The 25,256-nt window shown below is 42.0% G+C and overlaps 1 protein-coding gene across 2 annotated transcripts; it reads right to left on the bottom strand.

The window, feature by feature from the left end:
* Window positions 1-1,019: 1,019 nt before the first annotated feature.
* On the bottom strand, window positions 1,020-24,953 carry cct8 (chaperonin containing TCP1, subunit 8 (theta)). 2 transcript variants are annotated; one of them, XM_086006210.1, is made up of 16 exons: window positions 24,804-24,953; window positions 21,362-21,452; window positions 21,183-21,262; window positions 19,875-20,024; window positions 18,582-18,762; window positions 15,374-15,435; window positions 14,896-15,033; window positions 13,246-13,424; window positions 11,581-11,647; window positions 11,408-11,495; window positions 7,418-7,533; window positions 4,997-5,068; window positions 4,749-4,913; window positions 3,649-3,768; window positions 1,881-1,990; window positions 1,212-1,300 (listed from the first exon to the last, which is right to left on the bottom strand). In XM_086006210.1, exons 1-15 carry the CDS (start codon window positions 24,861-24,863, stop codon window positions 1,886-1,888), a joined length of 1,674 nt encoding a protein of 557 aa, XP_085862336.1. In that variant the 5' UTR covers window positions 24,864-24,953; the 3' UTR covers window positions 1,212-1,300; window positions 1,881-1,885. The 2 variants fall into 2 exon arrangements, with proteins under 2 accessions (XP_085862337.1, XP_085862336.1); XM_086006211.1 differs by lacking the exon at window positions 1,881-1,990 and having other exon boundaries at window positions 1,020-1,300.
* Between the last annotated feature and the right edge of the window lie 303 nt (window positions 24,954-25,256).

The following is a 25,256-nucleotide window of genomic DNA, read 5'->3' as shown; positions in this document are numbered from 1 at the left end:
AGACTCCACAAATGTAAAATGAGTTTTTCAGGGTCAGAGATTATTCAACAGTAATTATGACTTAGTATGTCATTAAAAACTAAGTCTATTCAATCAGGAGTAACTGAATGTTAACATTTAATTGCTTTATACAGCAAAAGTAGCAAATAGTTGAAGTTCACAACAAATCAGTGATTTCTCATGATTCCATCTGAAGACTGCAACAGCAACTTCCGTGTTTAAATTTAGAATGCAAAATTTTTACTATATGAACCGGAAGGTATTTTTAAGTTTACGTTATATAGCTATAAAGGTTAGATTCACCATACAAAAGGGTAACTTGAGATCCAGACTAGTGGTCACAGCCATTTAGAATAGTAACATGGTGAACCCCAGATGGTAGTCATTAAACTACATTTGCATGTCATAGCTCAAACAATTGGGTTTGGTTCCATATATGGTTTTAATTCCATGTGCCTGGCAAGAGGCTTGGATGAACATGACATAGGTGCCACAAGCTACCACATTAAGGTGCTGTGATTTTATTCAAGGTGGTAAATGATCGGCAGATCAGTGGGCTGTTCCTCAGCAACACAGTTGAAGTCAGGAGACAGGACAATCTTTAGTTCTCTCTCGGTCAGAGACAGACTCCAGTATAAACACAAGCCTGTAACACAGGAAAGCATGACCAGTTATGTTAGGGACAGCTACCTTGAAAGTGGGTTTGGGAACAGTAGCAGCAGGAAACACATGAATGCAGTAACACACCTGAACATAAGAAATTCTCGATTCTAATTTTATTACTCAAGTACTTTTAATACCTTTTGAAAATCCAGCTGATCCTAAACCACACTCTTCAAAGCAAACTATCAATTTAAGCCTATGTTTTCAATTTACATAAAATGTCATCTTCAAAAGTTATTGTGCAAGGTTATACCCCTGGAAAAAGTACTGGCATTTAGGATTGGTTATCCTTACACCACTTACAAATTAAGCACAGAACCAGCCAATTATGAATGGAATAAACAAAGACGAGCATGTTTTGGTAGCCCAAAGTCTTTATTAGACAGAACAATACCTGAATTTTCTGACCCTTGAACATAGTACCACAATTTTGTATCTCAACTAAACAAGCTGCATAAATAAAAGAAACTGAACAGATCAAATTTTCACTACAAAGTAGGACTTCTGCTCAGTGTATACATTAGTTGGTACAAATTCATTCCGAGGTGGTTAGAATTGTTCAGTCATTTTGGTCATCATCCCAGTCTTTCTTCTGTGCTGGAGGTTTGGGTCCACCTGCCTGTTTTGCCATGATTATCTGCAAAGAAAAACAGCACCATGAGGGTATTGATCGTAAATGATGTAGAAAACGAGCAAAGTTTCAGATTCATGCACATATCCAACAGTGAACAAAAGCAAGCTTTGTGTAACTGCACACAAACATAGCAGTTACTCAGTAAGATTTTTCAGGTGTCAACCGCAGGAGTGCAATTTTTTGTATCGCATACTATACTCTTTGCTGTTAAGGCTTCAACTGGTTTATGAAGCAACTAATTTCAAATATATTCAATGAAATACAGAAGTAGAATTTCCCATGCAATATGCAGCTTACATCATGAGCTATGAACAACTCAAGTGAGTGAGCACACATATTAAAAACTCAAAGGCACATAATGGCATCACATTAAGTTTGGGGGGGGGGGGGGGTGTTGTGTCCTTTATTTCTGCCATTTATATCTTTTTGCAGACTCAATTTTGCATTTTGGTTATAATTACATCTAGTTTTGTGGAAACAAGAATTGGGTAAGTCCAGCACAATGTGTTTATGAATTATTAGTTCTGTAAAGTTAATTCAAAAGTTGCATCATGCACATTACATCTCTATTCACACTTTGCACCTGACTCAGTGGCTATCAAATTTATCAGGTCCTTCATGCAAATCATCTTTATCCCAGTGTTCTTGCTGTACAGGGGCTTTGGGACCACCTGCTGATTTTGCCATAATAATCTGAAGTTATGTAGAAAGATTGTCATTAAAAACAAAAGCAGATATTTTGTGGTTTTATGCAAGTGAATAACTTTTACAAAAATGTTTTATATGAAGCCAAGAACTATAGCATAGAAGTGAAGTATTTAACAAATATCTGACGGCATTCATTCCTGTTTAACACAGGATGTAACATTTATGTTGCAATGAATGCATCTTACAAATCAAGATTCCAAAAAATTTTGTAGAGCAGCTATATACAAATACACCACAATTGGGAGAAGAATGCTGCACTTGAGAAATTAAGGTTAAGACAGGAGGGCCTGGAGCAAACAGCAGTCGGATACAGTTCTAGCACACATGTTGCACTGAAAGGGGGGGTGGGGGGGGCATAGATTTATACCACGATTCCCTCCAAGGCAAGTTCCTCATCTCAAACAGCACCGGCAGGCATCTGTCACCCTCTTGCCAAGCTAACTGTGCTCCTTGTGCGAGGGGTGGGGCTATATTGAAAATGATTCCACCTGTATTCTTGCATTCTTCCCTATTCCCCACAAAGTGAGTATTCTTCAGTGAAGACAATAAAATGTAGACTTCTTCCTGACTGATCATCGTGGTTCCTTGGAGCTGCACTTTGTGAAGGCCAACAACCACAATAGTTACCATCCAGCAACATACACATTGCTATTTACACAGGTGCTCGCTGTTGCAGCAGAGAGTTGTCAAATGACAGAAATACCAGATAAATTAGTATTAGGAAGTTGGGAAACTGAAATTTGAAATCAGACACTTTGGTTGGAAAACGAACTCATGGTTGGTATTGACCATCCTAAATATAGTACACAGTTGAAAAAAAAAATCAGTGCCGCGATTAGTGCAATTCAGTGCTTTTGCCCTACATTTCAAGAACATGTTGCGTCCAAGAGCTCAGTTTGGTAAAACCGAAGTATAAGTGAGTCACTGACCAGAAAATCCTAAATTAGCCTGTGCAGAATTAGCTGATCTCAACCAGTTACAGCTGGCATTTGGGCCCCAAGGTAGGAAAGCAAAAATCAACTGAGGCTTCCACTCCCCCTCCCAATCACTACCCACTGGCTCCTGCCAGAACTGCGTGTCCGTGGATAGTAGACAAGAACATCCAATAACAACTCTTAAGCTCATCCAAGAAGAATGGCCACTTGGACTACCAGAGGCACTCGTGGGCCAGACCCCAGCATAAAACTTTCCCAATGTAACGCACACCATCCATCTTCAACTTTCTCCCCTCAAGAGTGGAAAACTGATGTGGAAATATTTTAAAAATGCATGAAATTAATATTTGTAAAACAGGAACCAAATTGAAATCTCTCCTTTGTGAAATATTCAAACTTTTAACTACCTTCTCCACTGGGCGCCAATCATCAATCAAGGACCGTTTGCCCTGATGCTGTTCTATGTAATTCAGAAGCATTGAGAGATAGATTAATGCTTTCAAATCTCATACATGAAGTGTTGCAAAAGATTGAGCACTAGTCTTTCAAAACCAACTCCTGATATCTAGACTTGTAGGCTAGATAGTTCCAAAGGGCGCCAAACCCTATGTTGCACAATGAAACCTGAAGTAGACTATTTTCATAATCGAAGTAATCAGGATATTTAAAATCTTCAAGTGTACCAGTGTCACTCTGGTAGCTACTCACCTGGTCTACTCTTAGAACAGTTACAGCAGCATTTGTAGCAAGCTTAATTCCCCAGTATTTCACCAGGTATGGGTCTAGTATTCCAGCCTCAAGCATGTCCTTCAGCCTTGAACCTTCACCCTGAAAACAAGAATATGATCAAATCAGCCACTTAAGTTATTTAGAACAAAACAATTACTGGGATTTCTTTTTGGGAAGAAAAAGAACCGAGAAATCACGATGACCAGGTTTAATGCAAAAACTGGGGTTCCGGTGATCTGATTTTTCTAGAGAGGTTACTGAAATTACATGCCCTATGGTTTCTAACACGATGTGCCTTCTGGAACCATGTCCTATTGCATATTAAGCTTACACCCGAGAGTACCAAACCAAAATGGCCACTTTAGTTTGGTCAGTAACGATACCATGGCCATTTTGACCTCATGGAATGACTCATCACTCAAGTGTCTGGTGCCAGACACTCAAATCATCATTCTTATAATGGAGTTAACTCAACACAGTATAATTAGCATTCAATACGTGAATCACCACACAACTTGTACTGAAAATCTTAAGACTGCAATCAGAAGCAACAATTCATGTGCATTAAAATATGGTGAACTGCTCCAAGTTAAAGTGGATGAATGTAAATTTTTAGTGGTTACTTTGAGGGGAGGGGAGGAGTTAGTGTTCATTAAAGTGACAAATGCAAGTAATAAATGTAACTACCACTTCTGGCACTACATAAAGCAGCAGTCAGATGCAGAGTGAAATTGCCTTAAGAGCATGTACTAACGCATCAGCATGAATTTTCCCATTATCAGCCCATCTTTGTCTCTTCAAATGGTACTGGTAATCCATACCAAATCACGGTTAGTTTTGTGTTGCCAATTCCCCTCTGCCAGAACATGAGCTGAATCTGCAAAAACTACATTCATGTAGGATCTGTACACCAAGAGAAGTGATAAGACTTTCAATCCATCTGTATTGTGCTAGATTTAGCCAAGGTTCCAGAGACAGAGGCTCTGGTCAGGACAATGTGAAACTGAATCCCAGGGCCTTTAATCCAAAGCATCAGTAACTGTTACAATGGTTAGACACATTAAGGGCTGCTTAATTACCTCGATATCAAATCCAATGTTTTTGTTTCCTTCCTGATGCACTGCATACAATTTTGAAATTATTTCATTCGCCCGAACGCCAGAGTTCTCAGCCAGCGCTCGTGGAACACTTTCAAAAGCTTCTGCAAATTTCTTGATGCCATATTGTTCAAGACCAGGACATGACTGAAAAGAAACCCAAGAAATCAATTATTAGTTCTTCACTGCAAATTTCTTAAAAATAGCAAACTGATCGTTTCCTTCCATACCTCTCCGTAAGTAGTGATCCGCTTAGCCAGCTCAATTTCAGTTGCTCCCGCACCTGGTACACAGCGTTTATCCTGCCAATTATACATTTTGTTAAGAAAGTGCATCTGAACAAGTTAAACTGTCTATAACATAATTATGCAAAATAGAAGGAACTACGCAGTCCTGTATCAGTTATAGGTGAACCACTCTTAGTCGAAACCAGGAAGGCAGCCAGCAAGTCAATACTCAGTGGCCCCCACAGCAGACTCAAAATTGGTCCCAAGATGTTGAAGAATTAATTTGTAAATATTAAATACTAGAACATTTGGCCAACTGACACATAAATTGAGATACCCCACTTAGTCTTGCGCGAAACACTCATACTAGATACACTGTATAGGTTAAAAATAAAAGGAAATTACATGCATGCTTATGGAAATTACATGCAACCCACCAGTTTCAACAGTAAGTTTCAACAAGTCTACACATAGTGTGAACCTTGGATGATCAAATCAAATCAAATCTTATTGTCATTGTTAGTGCACAAGTGCAGTACAACGAAATGTAGGCTTGCGGCTCCCGAGAGTGTACAATTTGGATTATGACACTTAAACATTTCAACATACATTTGTACATATATATTAGCATAAATATGACCATAATAAAGTGCATCGGCAGATGTGCAGGCTTTAGTGTTTATTTGTGGAGTTCAGTAGGATGACAGCCCTGGGAAAGAAGCTGTTCCCAAATCTGGTCGTACGGGTGCGAATGCATCTGTAGCGTCTTCCAGATGGCAGGAGGGCGAACAGACTGTGGCTGGGGTGGGTAGGGTCTTTGATGATGGACCGTGCCCTCCGTAGGCAGCGTTTCTGGTATATGTGCTCTATGGTCGGTAGCCGAGTGCCGGTAATGCGTTGGGCAGTTTTGACTACCCGCTGCAGGGCTTTCCGGTCATGGGAGCTACAGCTGCCGTACCATACCGTGATACAGCTTGTCAGGATGCTCTCTATAGTGCAGCAGTAGAAGTTAGAGAGGATCGGGGGTGACAGATTACATCCCTTCAGCCTCCTCAAGAAATATAGGCGCTGCTGGGCCTTCTTCACCAGAGAGGAGGTGTTGAGGGACCAGGAGAGGTCTTCCGTGATGTGGACTCCGAGGAACTTAAAGCTGGCCACCCTTTCCACCTCCGCCCCATTGATGTGGATGGGGGTGTGACTTCCGCCTTTGGACTTCCTGAAGTCCACGATTATTTCCTTTGTTTTCTTGGTGTTAAGGGCCAGGTTGTTGTCGGCGCACCACTTCACGAGATGCTGGACCTCCTCCCTGTAGGCTGACTCATCGTTGTTGGTGATCTGGCCCACTACCGTGGTGTCATCTGCAAACTTGATGATGGTGTTGGAACCATTAACAGCCACACAGTCGTGGGTGAAGAGGGAGTAGAGGAGGGGGCTCAGCACACATCCTTGTGGGGCCCCCGTGTTCAGGGTCGGGGGGGGGGGGGAGGGGAAGGTGTGGTTGCCTAATTTGACAGACTGGGGTCTGTTTGTTAGGAAGTCCAGGGTCCAGTTGCAGAGGGAAGTGTTCAGGCCAAGAGTTTGGAGTTTGGTGGCCAGCTTGTTGGAGACGATAGTGTTGAATGCTGAGCTGTAGTCTATAAACAACATTCTGATGTAGGTCTCCTTACCATCTAGGTGATTCAGTGCCGAGTGTAGAGCAGTAGTGATTGCATCCTCCGTTGATCTGTTTGCCCGATAGGCAAACTGGTGTTGGTCAAGGGAGGCAGGAACACTGGCTTTGATGTTGGCTAAGACCAGTCTCTCGAAACACTTCATTATGATGGGTGTGAGTGCGACAGGTCGATAGTCGTTCAGACACGTCACAGCCGCTTGTTTAGGCACAGGAATGATGGTGGCGGTCTTGAAGCATGTAGGGACTACTGCCTGGGCCAATGACAGGTTGAAGATGGCGGTGAAGACATCAGCCAGCTGATCAGCACATTCCTCGAGTACCCGTCCAGGGATGCTATCCGGTCCAGTAGCCTTTCGTGTGTTCGCTCTGCGTAAAGCGCCCCTTACGTCGGAGGTCGACAGAGTGAGCACCTGGTCTTCCGGGGGTGGCAAGGCTTTGGTAGCCGGCTCCTTGTTGTCCCTGTCGAAGCGAGCGTAGAAGTTGTTAAGCTCCTCCGGAAGGGAGGCGTCGCTGACCGGGGGACTGGTGTTTTTGCCCTTGTAGTCAGTGATGGCCTGGATGCCTTGCCACATGCGCCGGGGGTCCGAGTTGTTGCGGAAGTGATCCTCTATCCGCAGTGTCTGTTTCCATTTGGCAGTCCTGATACCCTTTTTTAGGGTAACACAACACACTGAAAATCCAAAAACAGACCCAAAAGAAAAGCATTAGGAGTGAAACCTTCCAATAGATTTGAAGTGCCCAGAATACAGTACCCTTGTAAGAACTTTAAAGGTGTTGACACCATCATCGACTGCCCTCTCAATATCATCCATTATGTTATCTGTAGAACCACGGATTACAACTGTGGCAATTGCACCATCTTCTTTCTCTGCAACAAGACATAACCCAGCAATTAAGGCTTGTGCTGTGGTAGATAATGCTTTCATCTCTGCCCAACCCAGGTAATAGAAATAGGCAACGTTAACTAACCAGCTTATGTGATGTGCAAATGCATGCATTCTATTCAAGACAGTTTTAGTCAAATTGATAATGAACACAGTAACAGGCCCAAGTTACAACTTCAGTTTCACCTGTTACCATAGGAAGAAGATTGCCCCACTGTACTGGAACTGTAAATACACATAAAAGAACAGTACCAAATACAGGAAATCTCCATTTCAAATCAAGTATTACAGGTGAATGAACAGATATGAAAAATTAAGCTCTTCTTAAAAATGCAAGTTAATGGATGACTAAACTATAGGAGGGGCAAAGATTAACAGTTAATGTTTCTCCATATTTTCTGTAAATGATAGATTAAAGTTATGTTTTCACAGAACAAATACTCTAAAGATCTTGTATAATCCTTTAAAAAGAACTAAGTTAATGTTTCAGACATACAACCCTTCAGAACTGGAAAAAAAATAAATATGAACCAGCCTTTCAATATAATCAGAAAATTTAAAAAAACACCAAGAAAAGGGTTGGGGAAGTGGGAATAAACAAGGGGAAGGATTGGTGAAATAACATGCAACCTCCCTGTTCGAATTCTATTAAAGTGCTGGCTCATGTTTTCGGCGGTGTTGAAAAGCAGTATGTCTGAAACATTAACTTACCTTTTCCCCCCCTCTACAGATGCGGACTGACCGGCTGTGCTTAACATTTGTCTGTTCTTGGCCCTGTTTTTCTTCAAAAATAAACCAAAATAACTTGGTTATCTTCTGCTTCTCTACCCATACTAAGTATAACATTCGAGCAAGCGAAAACTTCCCATCCCTGGAAACTAGCCTCGAAGCCCAGATTATATCAAAGGCCCCCACACCCCAACAACCTAACTAAACTCACCCACAGCACTGTGCAAATTGAGGTCACTGCATTCCATTCCAAAAGTATACATCATTGAATTCTCAAATTGAAATACACTGAAATGGCCTTTTAAAATATTGTAGAAATTTGAAATGTAGCCTTCTTATACCTATTCAATTGGTTCAGTTTTTAAATCCACAGACTTGAAACAGTTGATGTGAAAGTTATTACCAACAAAACTGGCCAAACATCCTGGATCGTTGACAATTTCTTTGCTTATGAAGGGCAAGTTTGACCAATGTTTTTCAGCATTCATGTTATGTAAGCGCTAGGCCAGTTATGCTGCTTAATGCCGAAGGATTGCTCAGACTGGTTGCTTTGCAAATTACAAGGGCCTTAACAGATTAACACGCTGAAAAATAATCCAATATGTATATTTGCAGCAACCTTAAAAGTTTAGCCAATTCTATCTCAATACTTGGTTCAAAAACCAATTTACCAAAAAAACTACATTCAGAATTTATGATTACTATTGAAATTCCTCTTTTTGGGAAAGTATTCCATCAGTAATGTATCTGTCACAGACCAGGGATCTGTCCCATTGCTAATCACAAGTATTTCCTCCCCCCGCCCACAACCCAAAGGTTTCTTCATTTTTGGTAGTTGATCAATTGGTTACCACTTTAATTTGTTTACTGGTGAAAAAAATACCTAGAATACACTATGCTACATGTTCTACTCACTTCAGAGGGAGACGACAGATGAATCACCTCTATGTAGACAGGTAGATTAAAACAAGTGCTCATTATCAAGGTGACAAACGTTTACTATTGAACACACGGCTGCAAGGTGACAGAACTAATCACTTGTGATTGTCCCATTGGCTACAAGATTCTCACAGATTTGCCTCGCTGTGATGCTTTTCAACTCTATTGCAAGAGACTGCTGTACTTAATTGCCAAGCACATCATTTTGATATTTGTCTCAGTTTCAATCTCAAGTAGAAAGTGGATGTAACTATTGAAATTTATTGTAGAGACAAAAGAATATACAGGAAACTTTGCTTTATCCGGAGGTTGTATGTCCGGAAACCTCGATCTACCGGCAGAAATCAGGAGCCGTTTTGTTAGGTTTTTTTTCTTCTCGTAGGTTTTTTTCCTTCTCGTGGCTTTTTTCCCCCCCAACAGTCAGGCTCTGGAAAGTCTCTCTGAAGCTGTTGCTAAGCTACAGAAACGCTTCCAAGGTACCAGCCGACTGTTTAGAAGCTGTTGCTAAGCAACAGTGTTTGTTGTCAGATATGGAGATGAAAACCTCCGTATGCTTCAACATTAACATTGTATGTCCGGCAGTTTTGATAGATCGGCAACAGCTCGGTCCCGTCGGTGCCGGATATCACAAAGTTTCCTGTAAATGATTTGAAGCTGGGGTCAGATAAAGCTAGATTTGAAAATGACACTTTTTTTTTTGGGGGGGGGGGGGGGGGGGGGGAAGGGGGAAAAGGAGGGCTTCCTAATTAGTGGGAATGGCCAAAGTATAAAAGGGATCTTTCCTGCTTTCCACCCTATCAGACCTTTCCTTTTGTTCTTTCCTCCCCTCCCCACACCCTTTCCCTTCCTCTGCACTTGCTTAAAATCTATTATATCTTTAACTTTTTCCAGTTGACAAAAGGCCATTGACCGGAAACGTCTCACAGATGCGGTCTGGCCTGCTCAGTATTTCCAGCATTTTCTGGTTTTATAAAAGGGATTTGGATAGGTTGGGACGCCGAGCTGAGGAGGAGCAAATAGCATTTAATGTGGTCAAATGCAAGGTAATGATTATTAATAAACAGTTGGAATATAAACCAAACAGCTGTAGGCTATGGGGCAAAACATGGGAAGGATTTGAGGGTATTGGCAGGTAGTTCACTGCAACCAGTGACAGTGTATAGCAGCAGTAGGGAAACCGAACTAAAAATCAGCCAGAGGGACAGTACACAAATTACAGATGCGATAATGTGTCCATACAAAGCACTGAAATGGCCAGACCTGGAGTACGGTGTAGTTTCTGGTCGCTGTGCTACAGCAAGGATACCCTATGCATTGGAGGCAGTGAATGAAAGGGCAACAAAAGTGACCACCTCATTAGAGCCATCTGAGCTGTGAAAGGTCGAAAAGCCCAGGATTACTTACTGTGGAGAACAAACAGCTCAGGGGAGATGTTCAAGATTCATAAGAGAATAGATATATTGAACCTCCATCTTAGAAGACAGAAGGAGCACTGACAGTTTAGACTGAACTGCTTTGCAGAGCACGGTAATGTTGAAATGGACTTAGTGTGGAAACATATACAGGGATTATTACATAGACAAGTGAGGAAGTAGGTGGTTGAGGTGCATTAGTTTTGGGAACTGGCCAGATGGACTAGAGTGTCTTTTCCAGTGCTGTGAGTTATGTTTTTAATTGTAGCCCAAATTGAAGCCTTTTAGTGGATTTTGCTTCATCAGGCTGGTGATAATTGGAGGCTAGCAGAAACACTCAGGCACTCGTTACCAAATTTCACACAAACTTTGCATTAGGGATACTGGTCCAAGTTGAGAGCCTCCTGAACTTGAGATTTTTAATTAAACTTACATGTACTGCACACTTAAATAATTTTGCAACCTAATGAGATCTGTTGTGCTTGATTTTACTTGTTAGTTTTAATTCTTCTTAAATCCAGTATGTAGCTTACAGCTGGAGATATACAGAGCATTATTTGTCTATCAATTGAAGAGGTCCGGAGAGTATATTACTCAGTGAGCTTATCAGGAGAACAAGCTCACCCTAGGTGCACGACCTCCCATATTTCTGTTCACAGGAAGCATGGGCTTCCCTGTGAAAAGTTCTCTGCAGTAGATACAAGGAAAAAAATATACCGTAAGCATATCTATCAATCATAATAATTTATAATCTGTACTAAATTTTAAAAAAACTCACCATGCTTAAATATCATCACCTGTGTGTCACCAACTTCTGACAAGTAAACACGGTCACAGTACCCCATTTCTTCTGGAGTGGGTGGTGTCTGTAAATTTCACATCATTAAATTTAAAAATTACATTACAAGTTAAATGCAGTTATTAAGTGATTGAATGTATTATGCTACCCACCAATCGAGGAAGGGCTGTGGCTCCGACTGTTTTGCACAATCTTCTTAAATCCCATTTAGAGTTCAACCTGGAAAAACAAAATGGACGGTGGCATAGTGGTTAGCACTGTTGCCTCACAGCGCCAGAGACCCGGGTTCGAATCCGGCCTCGGGTGACTGTCTGTGTGGAGTTTGCACATTCTCCCCGTGTTTGCGTGGGTTTCCTCCGGGTGCTCCGGTTTCCTCCCACAGTCCAAAGATGTGCGGGTTAGGTTGATTGGCCATGATAAAAATTGGCCCTTAGTGTTAGGGGGGGATTAAATACGTGGGGTTACGGGGATAGGGCTTGGGTGGGATGGCTGTCGGTGTAGGGACCGGGTGCTAGGGTTTGGATGATCAGCCATGATCTCGTTGAATGGCGGAGCAGGCTCGAAGGGCCGAATGGCCTACTCCTGCTCCTATCTTCTATGTTTCTATGACACCATAGGTGAGGTCATGAAAACAAACAATTTAGATTTATTTTCGACTATAATTTCAAATATTATACGAAGAGATATTTGGGAAGCAGTAGCAAAGCAGACCCATTTATTATCAAATAAAAAGCTAATCGATAGAGCAGTTTGGCACTAATTTAAAAAAAGACTTGCATTTATATAGCGCCTCTCACGACCACCGGACATCTCGAAGCATTTTACAGCCAATGAAGTATTTTTGAAGTGTAGTCACGGTTATAAAGTAGGAAACGCAGCAGCCAATTTGCGCACAGCAAGCTCCCACCAACAGCAATGCAATAATGACCAGATAATCTTTTGTTAAGTTGATTGAGGGATAAACATTGGCCAGGGCACCAGGGATAACTCCCCTGTTGTTCTTCGAAATAGTGCCGTGGGATCTTTTACGCCCACCTGAGAGCAGACGGGGCCTCGGTTTAACGTCTCATCCGAAAGACGGCACCTCTGACAGTGCAGCACTCCCTCGAGCACTGCACGGGAGTGCCAGCCTAGATTTTTGTGTTCCCCTGGAGTGAGACTTAAACCCACATCCTTCTGACTCAAGGAGGAGAGAGTGCTGCCCACTGAGCCACTGGCTGACAAAAGCCGATAACCCCATATTCTTGAATGCCTATTTTCTTCAATTTCCCCCTTAAACGCTGGTCCTTGTGCAAATGTTCCATAAACAAGTACGCTTATTTAAAAAGAATGTTAAGCACCCTCGCTGCAGTTTTCTTCCCTTTCTCCAAGAGCAGTGATCCATGCTATGGTACTGTTCCACAGCTGCCTGCATCTTCTGGTAACTCACCCAAATGGCTATTCTTCATTTGTTAACACGCTGCTGACTAACTTTACACTATTTGATTGAGAACACTGCAGCCAAACCCACCCTCATCCAGCATGCTTATGCACACACTAAGCAGCTCACTGGATCCCCACTATTCAAAAGTTCGGATACCAGTTTAACATGAACAAAGTTCCTCCAAATTGGGTTATTTCCTTGAACTACACAATGGAATGCTTGTATGCATAGTATACACCGATAAGTAATGTCACATTCAGCAAGCCAAACTGTAGTTTTAAACTTATGACCAAGAACAGCAGTCATTGTACCCTGATGGAACACCCAGATCTGCTGAGCATGGAGCAAGAGGAAATGAACCTGGTCCCAGAAACTAATTTGTAAAATCACTTACCTAACCACCATCAGCTGGTACTTGTTAGCATAATGCAGGGCCATGTCTGCGACTTTGCCTCCAGTTACGATTAGATTAGCACCAGCATCTGCTATAGCCTTCACCTGAACCTCCATGAAATTCTCCTCTCCTTTGCTGAAAGTCACCAGTTCATCTGCACTCCTCAACAAAACCGTACCCTTCAAAAAAAAAAAGTTTCACATGGGAAAAGATTATTCACTCCTTATGTAATTTAAATTCAACTTGATTGTTATAAGCTGTGACAGTGTGCTAGGAACAGAAGGTTCATACAGAATGTGTTATGGATCTTTGCAGAATGCCTAACAAAATTTAACAAATGACTCAAACTGCTCTTTTAAAGAGTTTAGGTCATCCAACAAGAATATACAATGTAAATGTTGCCAAATTATTAGACAAATAGTGAAAACTTTGCAAAATAATCCTATCAGAAAAGAAATGAGAATACTTTGAACAAAATCCCTTGTGAATAGACAAATCATAATCACATCAACGATTACCACTGCACTGTTGCATCGCGAGGTCTGCATAACCATCAGCACTTATACTTTAAGTGGGGAAACAGGTATTCACCATACCCAAATTCTTCTACCTGAAGACAGGATGCAACACGGAAGGCAAGGGAGAGAGAAACTTGAGCCCCAAAACCAGCAGCACAGATATGCGCTCCCAAGCATTCATCGGCCATCGCCAGGGACTACATGCACAAGTGCAGATAGTTATGGAGGAAGGGTCCGACTCAGTGATGTTCGTGGTACCCGGTGAAGGGGATAGGCTGTTGACCACATGAATTCTTTGGTGGATGTCCTGGCTGGAGACACCTTGACAACTGCCAGTATGAAAGTGCCGGAGACTATTGCTATAGAATCTACCCCCGCGCCACTAACTATGTGCAAAGCAAAAGGCACTTTCACAGATAAATACAAGACTGATCCTGGGAGAAGAAGCAAGACGGAAGTGAGAGAAACCGAAGTCAGTCAAATCATCAGCAACAGCTGCAACACGAGGAGTTGACAATTGTGTGTGGGGGGGGGGGGGGGGGGCAAGAAAGAGGAGCGGATAATACACGCAGAGAACCCTACAGCAATCTTTGGTTCAGCTACGAATTGGGGGACATTTGTTTAGTGGGTTTACAACAGGGAAACCCCAAGTATTTTTTTAAATAAATTTCTATTATACAAAAAAATTGAGGGGAAGAATCACACTTCAGAATATAACTAAAAAAACATTCCCTGCTGAAATCAATTACAAGTTATTTGCTATTAGTGAGGGAAGATTACAGATTGAGACAAATTTACAGGCACCTCAATCTATAAACTTTCTTTACCAACAGTAATTAAATTAATTCTAAGCTCAGGTTTATTTACAGCAATTATACAGTGCAATTTTAAGGACCGGTCAGATTAAGCACATCTCCACTTTAGGAGATTATATTGTGTGGCATCATGATCCTGGCATTATAAACCAGCATATCTGCCAATGTACCGTGAGGAATACCACAGGTGATCTTTTAAATTAACATTGCATCGTAAGCCTAGTATGAAAATGGTTTTCCGAATATCAGTACAGTTCTGAAATATTAATCATATATGGATTGTGAAATGTTATCAATCAGAATCTAGACTATAATACCTTTGTCTCTGTTACCATGCAGTCAAAAGGACAAGAATATATTGCTATTTTAGCATCTTTGACAGAGGTAACATCCCCCTCGGTCTCTCGTTTGAAAACCATTCCATGAAACATCGATGAAGAAAGTACACCAGCTCCCTAAAAAAAAAACACAAACTGTACATCAACATCACACCAAGCCCTTTCTGATCAAGCCACTATGTTGTTGTTCAATTAACCAAATATTTCTGCCAACAGCCACGAAGGCATCGACAATCCACTTAAGCTAAAATTAAAATTTGTAGTGTTCTGTAAAATCCATGCAATTTCATTCTTTATGCTCCTATATATAAACAACCACAAAATGGAAAGTTTCATTACTCCTATTGCATGACAGTTGAGCGCTGATAAAATTAAAGGAAATGCTCATTGTAGCAAGTTTAATGCTGTAATAACCCAATCCGTAAGACAAAAATGTTGTCTCACCCAAAAGACTCACCAGAATTTTGCAGACTCGAATATTGTCCACATTAAAATGACCAGATTCGGAATAGATAGATACTGAAAGAGAAACAAAGTAATTACTATACAGACTTTATATATAAATCTAATGGGGTTCCTGGCATTAAAGTCTTTCTAAACAGTGTATTACTGCTCCCAATCAAACATAACACGGATGAAAGCATGCAAGCATTCCCCCCCCCCCCCCCACCCCACTTTGTACGAGTAAGGTGACCAATGCTAGCACTATCAGAACATTTCCCCTTTTCAGATATCCACTGTCAGCTTCAAGCACTGCCAAGATCAGGCAAAGAACTGTTAAATGCTCCCTCTACGCTGCCTGGATAATTAGCCTTGGCCCCAACCCCAGACGAGCACCAGAGCAACATTTCACCATACCAGCCAGCCACTGGTCTGAGTAACAGTGAATTCACACAAGTTTAGTGCCAATGTAAATCAGGAGCATCAGGTCAGGCCCTGATGCTAGATTCAGATTCCACATATACTATAACTGCAGGGTTGGCATGTATGCATAGATGCTTTAAATGCACACCAAATTGGTCAATTAGTGCCAAATTAATTTTTTTTAAAGCCTTTTCAACTTCCAGGGCTCAAGCCAATTACAAAAGAGGCAGTAAAGAGAAGGCTTACAGATTGACAGAGCCATTATTTTATGACCAACTTAGTCATGGATACTTGACTTCATTACCACAGGCTTCATCTTGGTTAAAGGGAAATTAGAATACCCAGCCTCACTTGAACGATGTCAGGCAATCTATCGAAAATTCAACAAACTCCACCAAATTCACTACTTTTGGCCGATTGCGAATCATCCATCCAAACTATACAAGAATGTCTCAACACCAATGCATAAAACTAGCACAAGTACTATGTTATTTACATAATTGAACAAGGGCTTCAAACTCAGGATTACATAGAATATACAGCACAGAATCAGGCCATTCAGCCCAACCATTCCATGCTGGGGTTTATGCTCCACACAAGACTCCACCCACTCCCCTCAACAGAACCCTCTATTCTGTTCTCCCTCGTGCTTATCCAGCTTCCCCTTAAATATATCTATAATAATACTATTCACCTCAACCACTCCCTGTGGTAGCGAGTTCCACATTCTCACCACTCTCTGGGTAAAGAAGTTTCTTCTGAATTCCCTATTGAATTTCTTGGTGACTATCTTATATTGATGGCCTCTAGTTTTACTCTTTCCCACAAGTGGAAACACACTGTCTCTACTCTATCAAAAACCTTTCATAATTTTAAAGACTATTAGATCACCCCCCAGCCTTCTCTTTTCAAGAGAAAAGAAAGCCAATTTATTCATCCTTTCCTGATGGGTATAACCTCGCATTTCTGGTATCATCCTTGTAAATCTTCTCTGCACCATCTCCAGTGCCTCTACATCCTCTTTATAATATGGCGTCCAGAACTGTACGCAGTACTCCAAGTGTGGTCTAACCAAGGTTCAATACAGGTTTAGCATAGCTTCCCTACTTTTCAATTCTATCCCTCTAGAAATAAACCCTAGTGCTTGGTTTGCTTTATGGCCTTCTTGACCTGCATTGCAAATTTTAGTGATTTGTGTATTTGTACCCCCAGATCCCTTTGCTCCTCTACCCCATTTAGATTCTTATTTTCTAAGTAATATGTGACCTCATTATTTTTCTTACCAAAATGTAATACCGTGTTGAAATTCATTTGCCAATTATATGCCCATTCTGCAAGTTTATTAATGTCGGCTTGTAATTTGCTGCAGTGCTCCTCAGTGTTGACTATCCCTCCCAATTTGGTGTTGCCCGCAAATTTAGAAATTGTGTTCTTGATTCCCAAGTCTAAATCAGTGAACAGTGGTCCCAGCACTGATATCTCCCTGTTCCCTCTTCAAAGAAATCAATGAAGTTGGTCATGCAAGACTTTCCTTTATGAAATTAATTGACCATTCATTATTGTATTTTTGGTTTCTAGATGTTTTTCTATTTTCTCCTTTAGTAGGGATTTCATTATTTTCCTACCACCGATGTTAAGCTGACTGGTCTATAATTCCCTGGACATGTTCTACCCCCTTCTTAAATATCGGTATTACGTCAGCTATCCGCCAGTCCTCTAGCACTACACCTTTTTCTAATGAATTATTAAATATGTGAAATAGTGCCTTCGCTATCTCTTCCCTAGATTCTTTTAGAACACGCAGATGCAATCCATCCAGACCAGGGGTTTCTCCTGAGTTTGATTAGTTCATTTAATATTTTCTCTTTTATTTTAAATGTGGTTATATCATTTCTAATCTGATCTTCCGATGTCATGTCCACTTGATCCGTCTCCCTGGTAAATACTGAAGCAAAATAGTTATTTAATATTCCTGCAATTTCGCTATCGCTGCCTGTGATTTTATCCTGACCGCCCCTTAATGGTCCTATTCCCATCCTTTATTTATTTATCTGCCTGTAGAATATTTTACTATTTTGTTTAATGTTCCTTGATGATTTAATTTCATAGTTCCTCTTTGCCTTCCTAATTGTTTTTTTTTTTTTTACTTCTAGCCTCTTCGTACCTCCCTTGTCTTGCTCTCCTCTGCTGTCCACGTACTTAGTGTATGTCCCTTTCCTTACCCACAATATTTCCCATATCTCTATTCATCCATGGTATCTCATTAGTGTTTAGTTTGTTCTTGTTTTTTTAGCAGAATATATTTTTCCTGGGCTCTGTTGAACACCGTTTTAAATGTTTCCCATTGCTGTTCTACATCATTGCGGCATTTTAATAGTTACAAATTTAGAATTCAAATCATTGAACTTTTCACACATACCACGGCATAAAGAGCTGTTTGTCACATAACTAGCTTGCAGACCCACGTGGACGTGCAGGAATTAAGACATTCTATGTGTGCTGTAAACATTACTTGGGTAACCTGAATCAGCAGTCCAATCGAAAAATATGAGATGAGCACACACCTTCAACAATCCCTAATGTCTCAATTATCTTCTAGTTTGGTAGAGAAATTTTCAATGCAAAACAAATATTTTCCTGAACTATATGGGCACAGCTTTAGTCGAGATTATTTGTCATCATTTATCTGCACATTGGTCTGTACACTTGTTGCATTATATACACACACTGTATAGATTTAAAATTCAGCATTTTAATAGCTGCAAATTCAGAATTAAATGGTAATTTTTTAAAACACATACCACATGCTTGTGTAATTAGCTTGCACAGGAAATCCTCACTGCCATACTGTTTGCTCATTACAGCAGCTCGAATGACAGGAGATACATCTTCTGTATCCTGCAGGTTCTTGATGGAGGAACAAACCAGGTCTGGAAGGATCTCTAGAGCTTTTTTGGAGGCTGCCTCATAGCCTTCTATTACCTGTAGAATATATTAGAAACATCGTGAAATAACAGTCAAATTTAAAACATTTTTCTGTCTACAGGAAACTTTTTTTTATCCGGCACCGACGGGACGCCGGTTCATCAAAAATTCCGGATAACCGAAAGCTATAGTAAAAGATACGAGAGCCGAGAGCTCCGTATAAAGCAACAAACCCCGTTGCTTAGCAACAGGTTCAGAAAGCGTCTCTGTAGCTTAGCAACAGCTGCAGCCACACCCTTGCACAGCAACAGATCGAGGAAGGCAGAAGTAAAACTTACCTGAACCTACTCCTGAATTTTGCCGGTTAACCGAGATTTCCGGTTATTTAGGTGCCGGTAAATCGAAAGTTTCCTGTACTGCATTTTTCTTTAAAATTGCTGAATCTTCTTACTCACTCCCACAACAAAAATATTAATCCTGCTAAATTTCTGAAGTTCTTAACTTCTAAATATCCACCTATTGGTCACAGAAACGATCTACAGCACCGTCGAGTGCATAAATTCTCACTTTCTCAAGTCTTCCCCGATTTCTCTGGAGCACATATTGACTGTACTCTGCAGAGCTACACCTACTTTCATTCTTCAAAAAGAAACCCAATGGAGCTTTCTCAGATTGTCAGAAAATCTGTAGAAACAGGATAGGAACAAAATACATATAATGCAGAATAATTTAGCGATGCAGTAATTGTTGTAAGACTTTTCCCCTCCTCTGCCCTCTTCTACTTAAAACATCCACTAATGAGACAACAATGCTAAGCAAAGTACTTTCCAACTTCCTCACAAAATTGAAACAAGACAAAAACCAATGAAGTGCAATTTGGACTGACTTAAAATGGGGATTGTGAGCTAGACTGCCAGCAATCGTGGACTGTGCGTCACACTCGTAACACCCCTGGCTTGGATAAGTTATAGAAATGCATTCACAAGCAGTTTGGACCAGAGTTACCTAGCATACATGTCTACGATCGCATATCTCTGGCACACAGAGAAAATATCAATATACAGGGTTCAATTTCTTTGAATATCCATTTATCAAGACTTAAACACTGCAAAACATACATCAATACCATGAAGGCAAATCACGAGATTTTTTTTTTTAAAGTTACGCACCTCCGAGACCGAAAGACCCATTCGCAGAAGCTCCTCCGCTAGTTCCAGTAGAGCACCAGAAAAAACGAGCACAAAATTTGTTCCATCTCCAACCTCTTGTTCCTGCATATGGGAAGCCATTACCAACATCTTAGCTGCAGGATGCTGAACCTGTATCGAAGAAGTACAAGGATTGAATTGAGTCACCAGAAGAGAATCGTCAAAAATATAGATGGACTCGCAATTGTTCAGAGAACGGTTCCCATACCGTGGGAATCTAAGTTATGAAGAATGGTTCAAATGACTAGACTTATTGTCGACACAAAAAAAACCTGAGGGCAGGTACGATATAGGTGTTAAAAGTTACAGATGATGTGAACAACTTGCATATATACAGTAGCTTTAATGTAGTAAAGCCTCCCAAGGCACTTCACAGGAGCGATTATCAAACAAAATTTGATACCGAGCCACAAAGAGATATTAGGACAGGTGACCAAAAGCTTGGTCAAGGAGGTAGGTTTTAAAGAGCATCTTAAAGGAGGAGAGGTAGAGACACGGAGAGGCTTAGGGAGGGAATTCCAGAATTTAGGACATAGGCAGCTGAAGGCACAGCTGCCAAATATGGTGCAAAGAAAATTGGGGATGCGCAAAAGGCCAGTTCGGGAGCGGCGAAGCCATGGAGGGATTTGAAAACAAGGATGAGCATTTTAAACAAGTGGAAGTAAGTAAGTTATTTATCACGGATAATCAGCATAGGATTAAAAGGACACATACAAGATTCACAAGCCCAGCAAGGTTAGAGATTAAATCTTCCCATCCCAAAGGATAATGAATATGTAGAATTAATTCCCAGAGATCATTGATTCAGGGTCAACTGAGATACCCATGTATTGAAAAGGGTTATAGAATATTTATCAAAACCGTTTGATTTTTTCTCTCCAAGGGAGGTAGGGAAAGGAAATTTAGTGTGTCCTAAAGAAGGGATCAACGGGTGAGATGGATTGGGCTTGACGGCATTTTCTTAATCGGGATTTCCATATGTTCTTATTTATGACAATGAAAATATTACTCATGCAGACTGTATCACTAATTTAAAATGAAGAAAATGGCCTAACTTGCAAAAATCGCAATCACGATACATGCGGAAATTCTTCAAGCAGCCGTCGGAAGAGCTTTTTTCTTCCTAGTAGCTCCCTAACTCTCATTAGTTGTAGTGGTACTTCGTAAACAGGACCAGCTGACGCTAGCATTAGATTGCCAAATTGAAACTTGAACTTCACTAAACAGGCTCCACATTTTAAAAAAGTTTAAAGTTATTTGACCACCTACCTCCAATTCTCGCAGTATAGTGGCAGCATCATTGGTAACAAAAAGTTTCTCCACGTGATTGATGACCATTTTATTCATCCCTATAAAGCCATTAAGCATGTTAGTACAATAGCACCAGTAGTGAAACAAGCAACAATGAAGCATTTTTCATAGAATTGTGCGAAGCTCCAGAATCATACCATTTGGACCGTAAGCTGTCCGGGTGGTCTGAGCCAGCTCCTTGCAAGCTTGAATATTCCTGTACACTGCCTCTTCCAAGCCTGAAAAGTGCTGAAATGTACAGGTAAGTATACATCAATTACAACTTAAAAGAAGAATTACCACCGTATATACTTAGGGTGAAAAATTGATATCCCTGGTTGAGGCTAAAAGTAGTTATTAATACGGTAACAGCGGTGACGCAACTTTCATGGAATCGTATGAAATGAAATACATGTATGCTGTTAGGACAGCACTAGGAGAAAGAAAACTATAAACAATCACAGTTCTGACAAAGGGTCTTCGACCTGAAACATTGGCCCAGAAATTCGGGTCCCAATGGGTGAGTACGCACGCGGTACTCATGCGTAGGTCCAACGAAAGTGCCGGTTTTGTGCACGCACTGCGCATGCGCGGGAAACTGGAACTTCCGTCCCCCTGAAAAAAGGGGTTAAGAGGTGGAACGCGTGTGCGGGAGAGGCTGCACGTGCGCATCAAACTTACGGTTTTTTCCCCAGGTTTCTCCGGGAGGGTAAGTCTCCAGAAGTTAGACATATAAAAAGCAGTCGCAAGGCCTGCTTTTAACAAGGTAAGTGATGAATTAATTAAAATTAAAACATTTTTTCCACAGGTTTATTATTTATAAAATACATTAAAGAAAGGTAAGTTTATTTTTAGCCCCGGTTAGAAAATGTCATTAATTTTTTCAAAAATTTAAATTATTGTTTAAAATAGTTATTTCATGTAATTTATAGTTATTTTAAAAATGTGATTTAAAAAAAAAATTATTTGAAGATTTAGTGATGTTTTGGGGCTTATAGTATTTATAGGTTTGACAGATCTTCCTGTCAAACTTATGAATGAAGCATTCCCTGCTACCATTGGCTCTCCATGGCCCACGTGATCCCAGGGGACGCATCGAACTAACTGCGCCCCTGGGATACGCAAGCACTGCGCGCCGGCAGTTGGAGGAGGCCCAGGATCGGAATCCCACGCGGGCCCACAGCTCAACGGCCGGTGCGCTAGGTAAGTGCAGGTCGGGGGCTTGCACCCGCGGGAAGCCCCACGACCCGAATTTCTGGGCAGTTAACTCTGTTTCTCTCTCCGCAGATGCTGCCTGACCTGCTGATCTGTTTTTATTATAAACAGAAAATGCTGGAAACAATTACAAGTCAGCTACAGATGACTTATACAAAATCAATCTTCCATTAGCTTCTATTGAGATCCCTTATGATCTTCCACAATGGGTGCAAGTATTAGCATGGACGAAGTATAGCAGAACCGTCAGCATTCTTGGCCCTACTCTCTAACTTGTTACTTCTCTCGGAGCTAGCATCTCATTTTCAGCAGTGCCTGAAATCACCACTGGTTCACTGGACTGAGAATAACTCCTAACTAGTGACAGTAGGTACATCAAGGGTAACCGACAAGATAACACACTCAAATGCCAATGTGCCCTCATGACCTCACGTGATTAAAAAAGCTATACACACATCTTAAACACTCCATTTAGTGTTTAAATGTCTGTTACCGCCAGACTGGTTGCTTCAATCTATCCTCGTTGACCTCACGTTCCACTCTATACAAACTCCAAGCACATCCACTATGTAGCCCACGTCCTGACCCTTACTGAGGGACAGTCATCCATCACCCCATTGTCCTGGCTGATTTCTATTGGCTCACTCCCCCTAATTTACAGAATTTATCGTCCTTTGCCGGATTTACATATTTACCCGTAGCCTCATCCTTACTACAGCCTACATCTCTGCCCACACTCTGGTATTCCAACTCTGGACTCTTGTGCATTCCAATCTTCCTTTGCTCCACCAGTGTGGCAATATTATCAACCATCTTACTCTCTACAATTCCCACTAATCCCCTCTGTCTTGTTACTTCTCTCTGCTTTCAAAAGCACCCTCACAACATACGTTTTGGATCATGCTTTCATTAACCTCTAACTCTTCTCGGTTTATCCTCTATAAAGCACCTTACTACATTAAAATATACACTATACTAACGGCAGTTGTTTGCATATTTTTCACAGGTACAAAAGTACTTAAGTGTTGGTCAGGTAGTTTAAATTTGAGTTTTTTTGTCGTTACTATTTTTATTGTATGATAGGTGCAGGGGAACACAGTAGCCCACCCGTCATCAGGAAGCTTTGTTACCACCAGCCCATAGGCCAAATGAACAGCATCAAACGGTAAACCTGCATAACCTAGACAACTAATCTAGTGTTTGTTTTTTCATGCACACCAGAGATTAATAGCTACTAATCCCGATTTAATTTTGAACCCTGTAACAGCAAGGATATCAAAATATTCTGTAATATCTGGAATATGTGCTTGATTGCATTCTGTGCTATAAACTATATACAGCTTCAAATGATGTTCGGATTTAACTAAATCTAAATTGCAATACTGGTATCTTCTTCAGTCAAATCTCACCCACTTCATTGATGACAGTGCAAAAAATGTCACCAGGGATTTGTGAAGCAAGCCACATTGCTGCACACATTTTACAACGCACACTAAATATCAATTCAGCAAATACTGCCAGTCCTTAGTAAAGCCGATAGGGATTCTATCCATTGGCCCAATTACAATATATAGATTAATGGGATTAAAGGTGAGAGCTGGAGCGGTGAGCGGATGCAAGATTGGGCACCATAGAAACATAGAAGATAGGAGCAGGAGTCGGCGCCTCGAGCCTGTTCCGCCATTTAATGAGATCATGGCTGATCATCCAAACTCAGTACCCTGTCCCTGCCTTCTCCCCATATCCCTTGATCCCTTTAGCCTTAAGAAATATATCTAACTCCTTCTTGAATATATTTAATGAATTGGCCTCAACTGCCTTCTGTGGTAGAGAATTCCACAGGTTCACCACTCTCTGGGTGAAGAAATTCCTCATCTCAGTCCTAAATGTCTTACCCCTTATCCAGTGCTGGAGATTGTCCCTTTCCCCAGGGCCGGCAATCCCCGGCTTCCTCTACTCCAGCCCGTGGCTCTCTCCCTCTCCCCAGGCCCCGGACAGCCGCCCTGCTCTCCCCAGCGAGCCAGTAAACCGAGTTTCACCAACACCGAGGATCCGAAGCGGCGGCTGACCCGCCCGGCCCGGCCTGGCCCGCGGTGTGACTAGGCCGCGGACAGCCCGAGCACATGGAGCCGGCGGTCGGCCCGCCCTTTGCCCAGGATCACCCAGAGCCCCAGATAACCAGGGCCTCGGTGTATCCTAGCCCGAGTCCCTCCCCCCCCAACCACACACACACACACACCCCCCTCGCCGCCCGGCCTCAGGGCGGGAGGAGCCCGGCCGCCGCCATTCCTCGGCCTTTCTGGAACTTTCTCTCAGCCCGCGCTTCACTGTGAAGGCAATATTCCCAACACTCTGGATCCCGGTCACGCCGCCACAACAACCCACCTTGGCCCCGTCTTTCAGCATCTGGGCAAAGCCCGGGGCTTTGGGGACATGCATCGCCATTTTCAGCTACTTGGTGTCGCTCCAACTGCGCTCGCTTCACGCTGTCCGGGACAATGCGCGGAGACTCGCCCTTCCTCCCAGCAACCACCGCGGAGACTGGCCCTTCCTCCCAGCAACCACCGCGGAGACTGGCCCTTCCTCCCAGCAACCACCGCGGAGACTTGCCCTTCCTCCCAGCAACCACCGCAGAGACTCGTCCTTCCTCCCAGCAACCACCACGGAGACTGGCCCTTCCTCCCAGCAACCACCGCGGAGACTGGCCCTTCCTCTCAGCAACCAGAGCGGAGACAGGCCCTTCCTCCCAGCAACCACCGCGGAGACTCGCCCTTCCTCCCAGCAGCCACCGCGAAGACTCAGCCTTCCTCTCAGCAGCCACCGCGGCCACACTTCCCT

The sequence above is a fragment of the Somniosus microcephalus genome, chromosome 14, assembly GCF_052327205.1.
Source record: "Somniosus microcephalus isolate GS21.2 chromosome 14, FLI_Smic_1.0, whole genome shotgun sequence".
NCBI lineage: Eukaryota > Metazoa > Chordata > Chondrichthyes > Squaliformes > Somniosidae > Somniosus > Somniosus microcephalus.
Note: the sequence above shows the minus strand (reverse complement) of the source record. Positions and strands in the feature narration are given on the sequence as shown.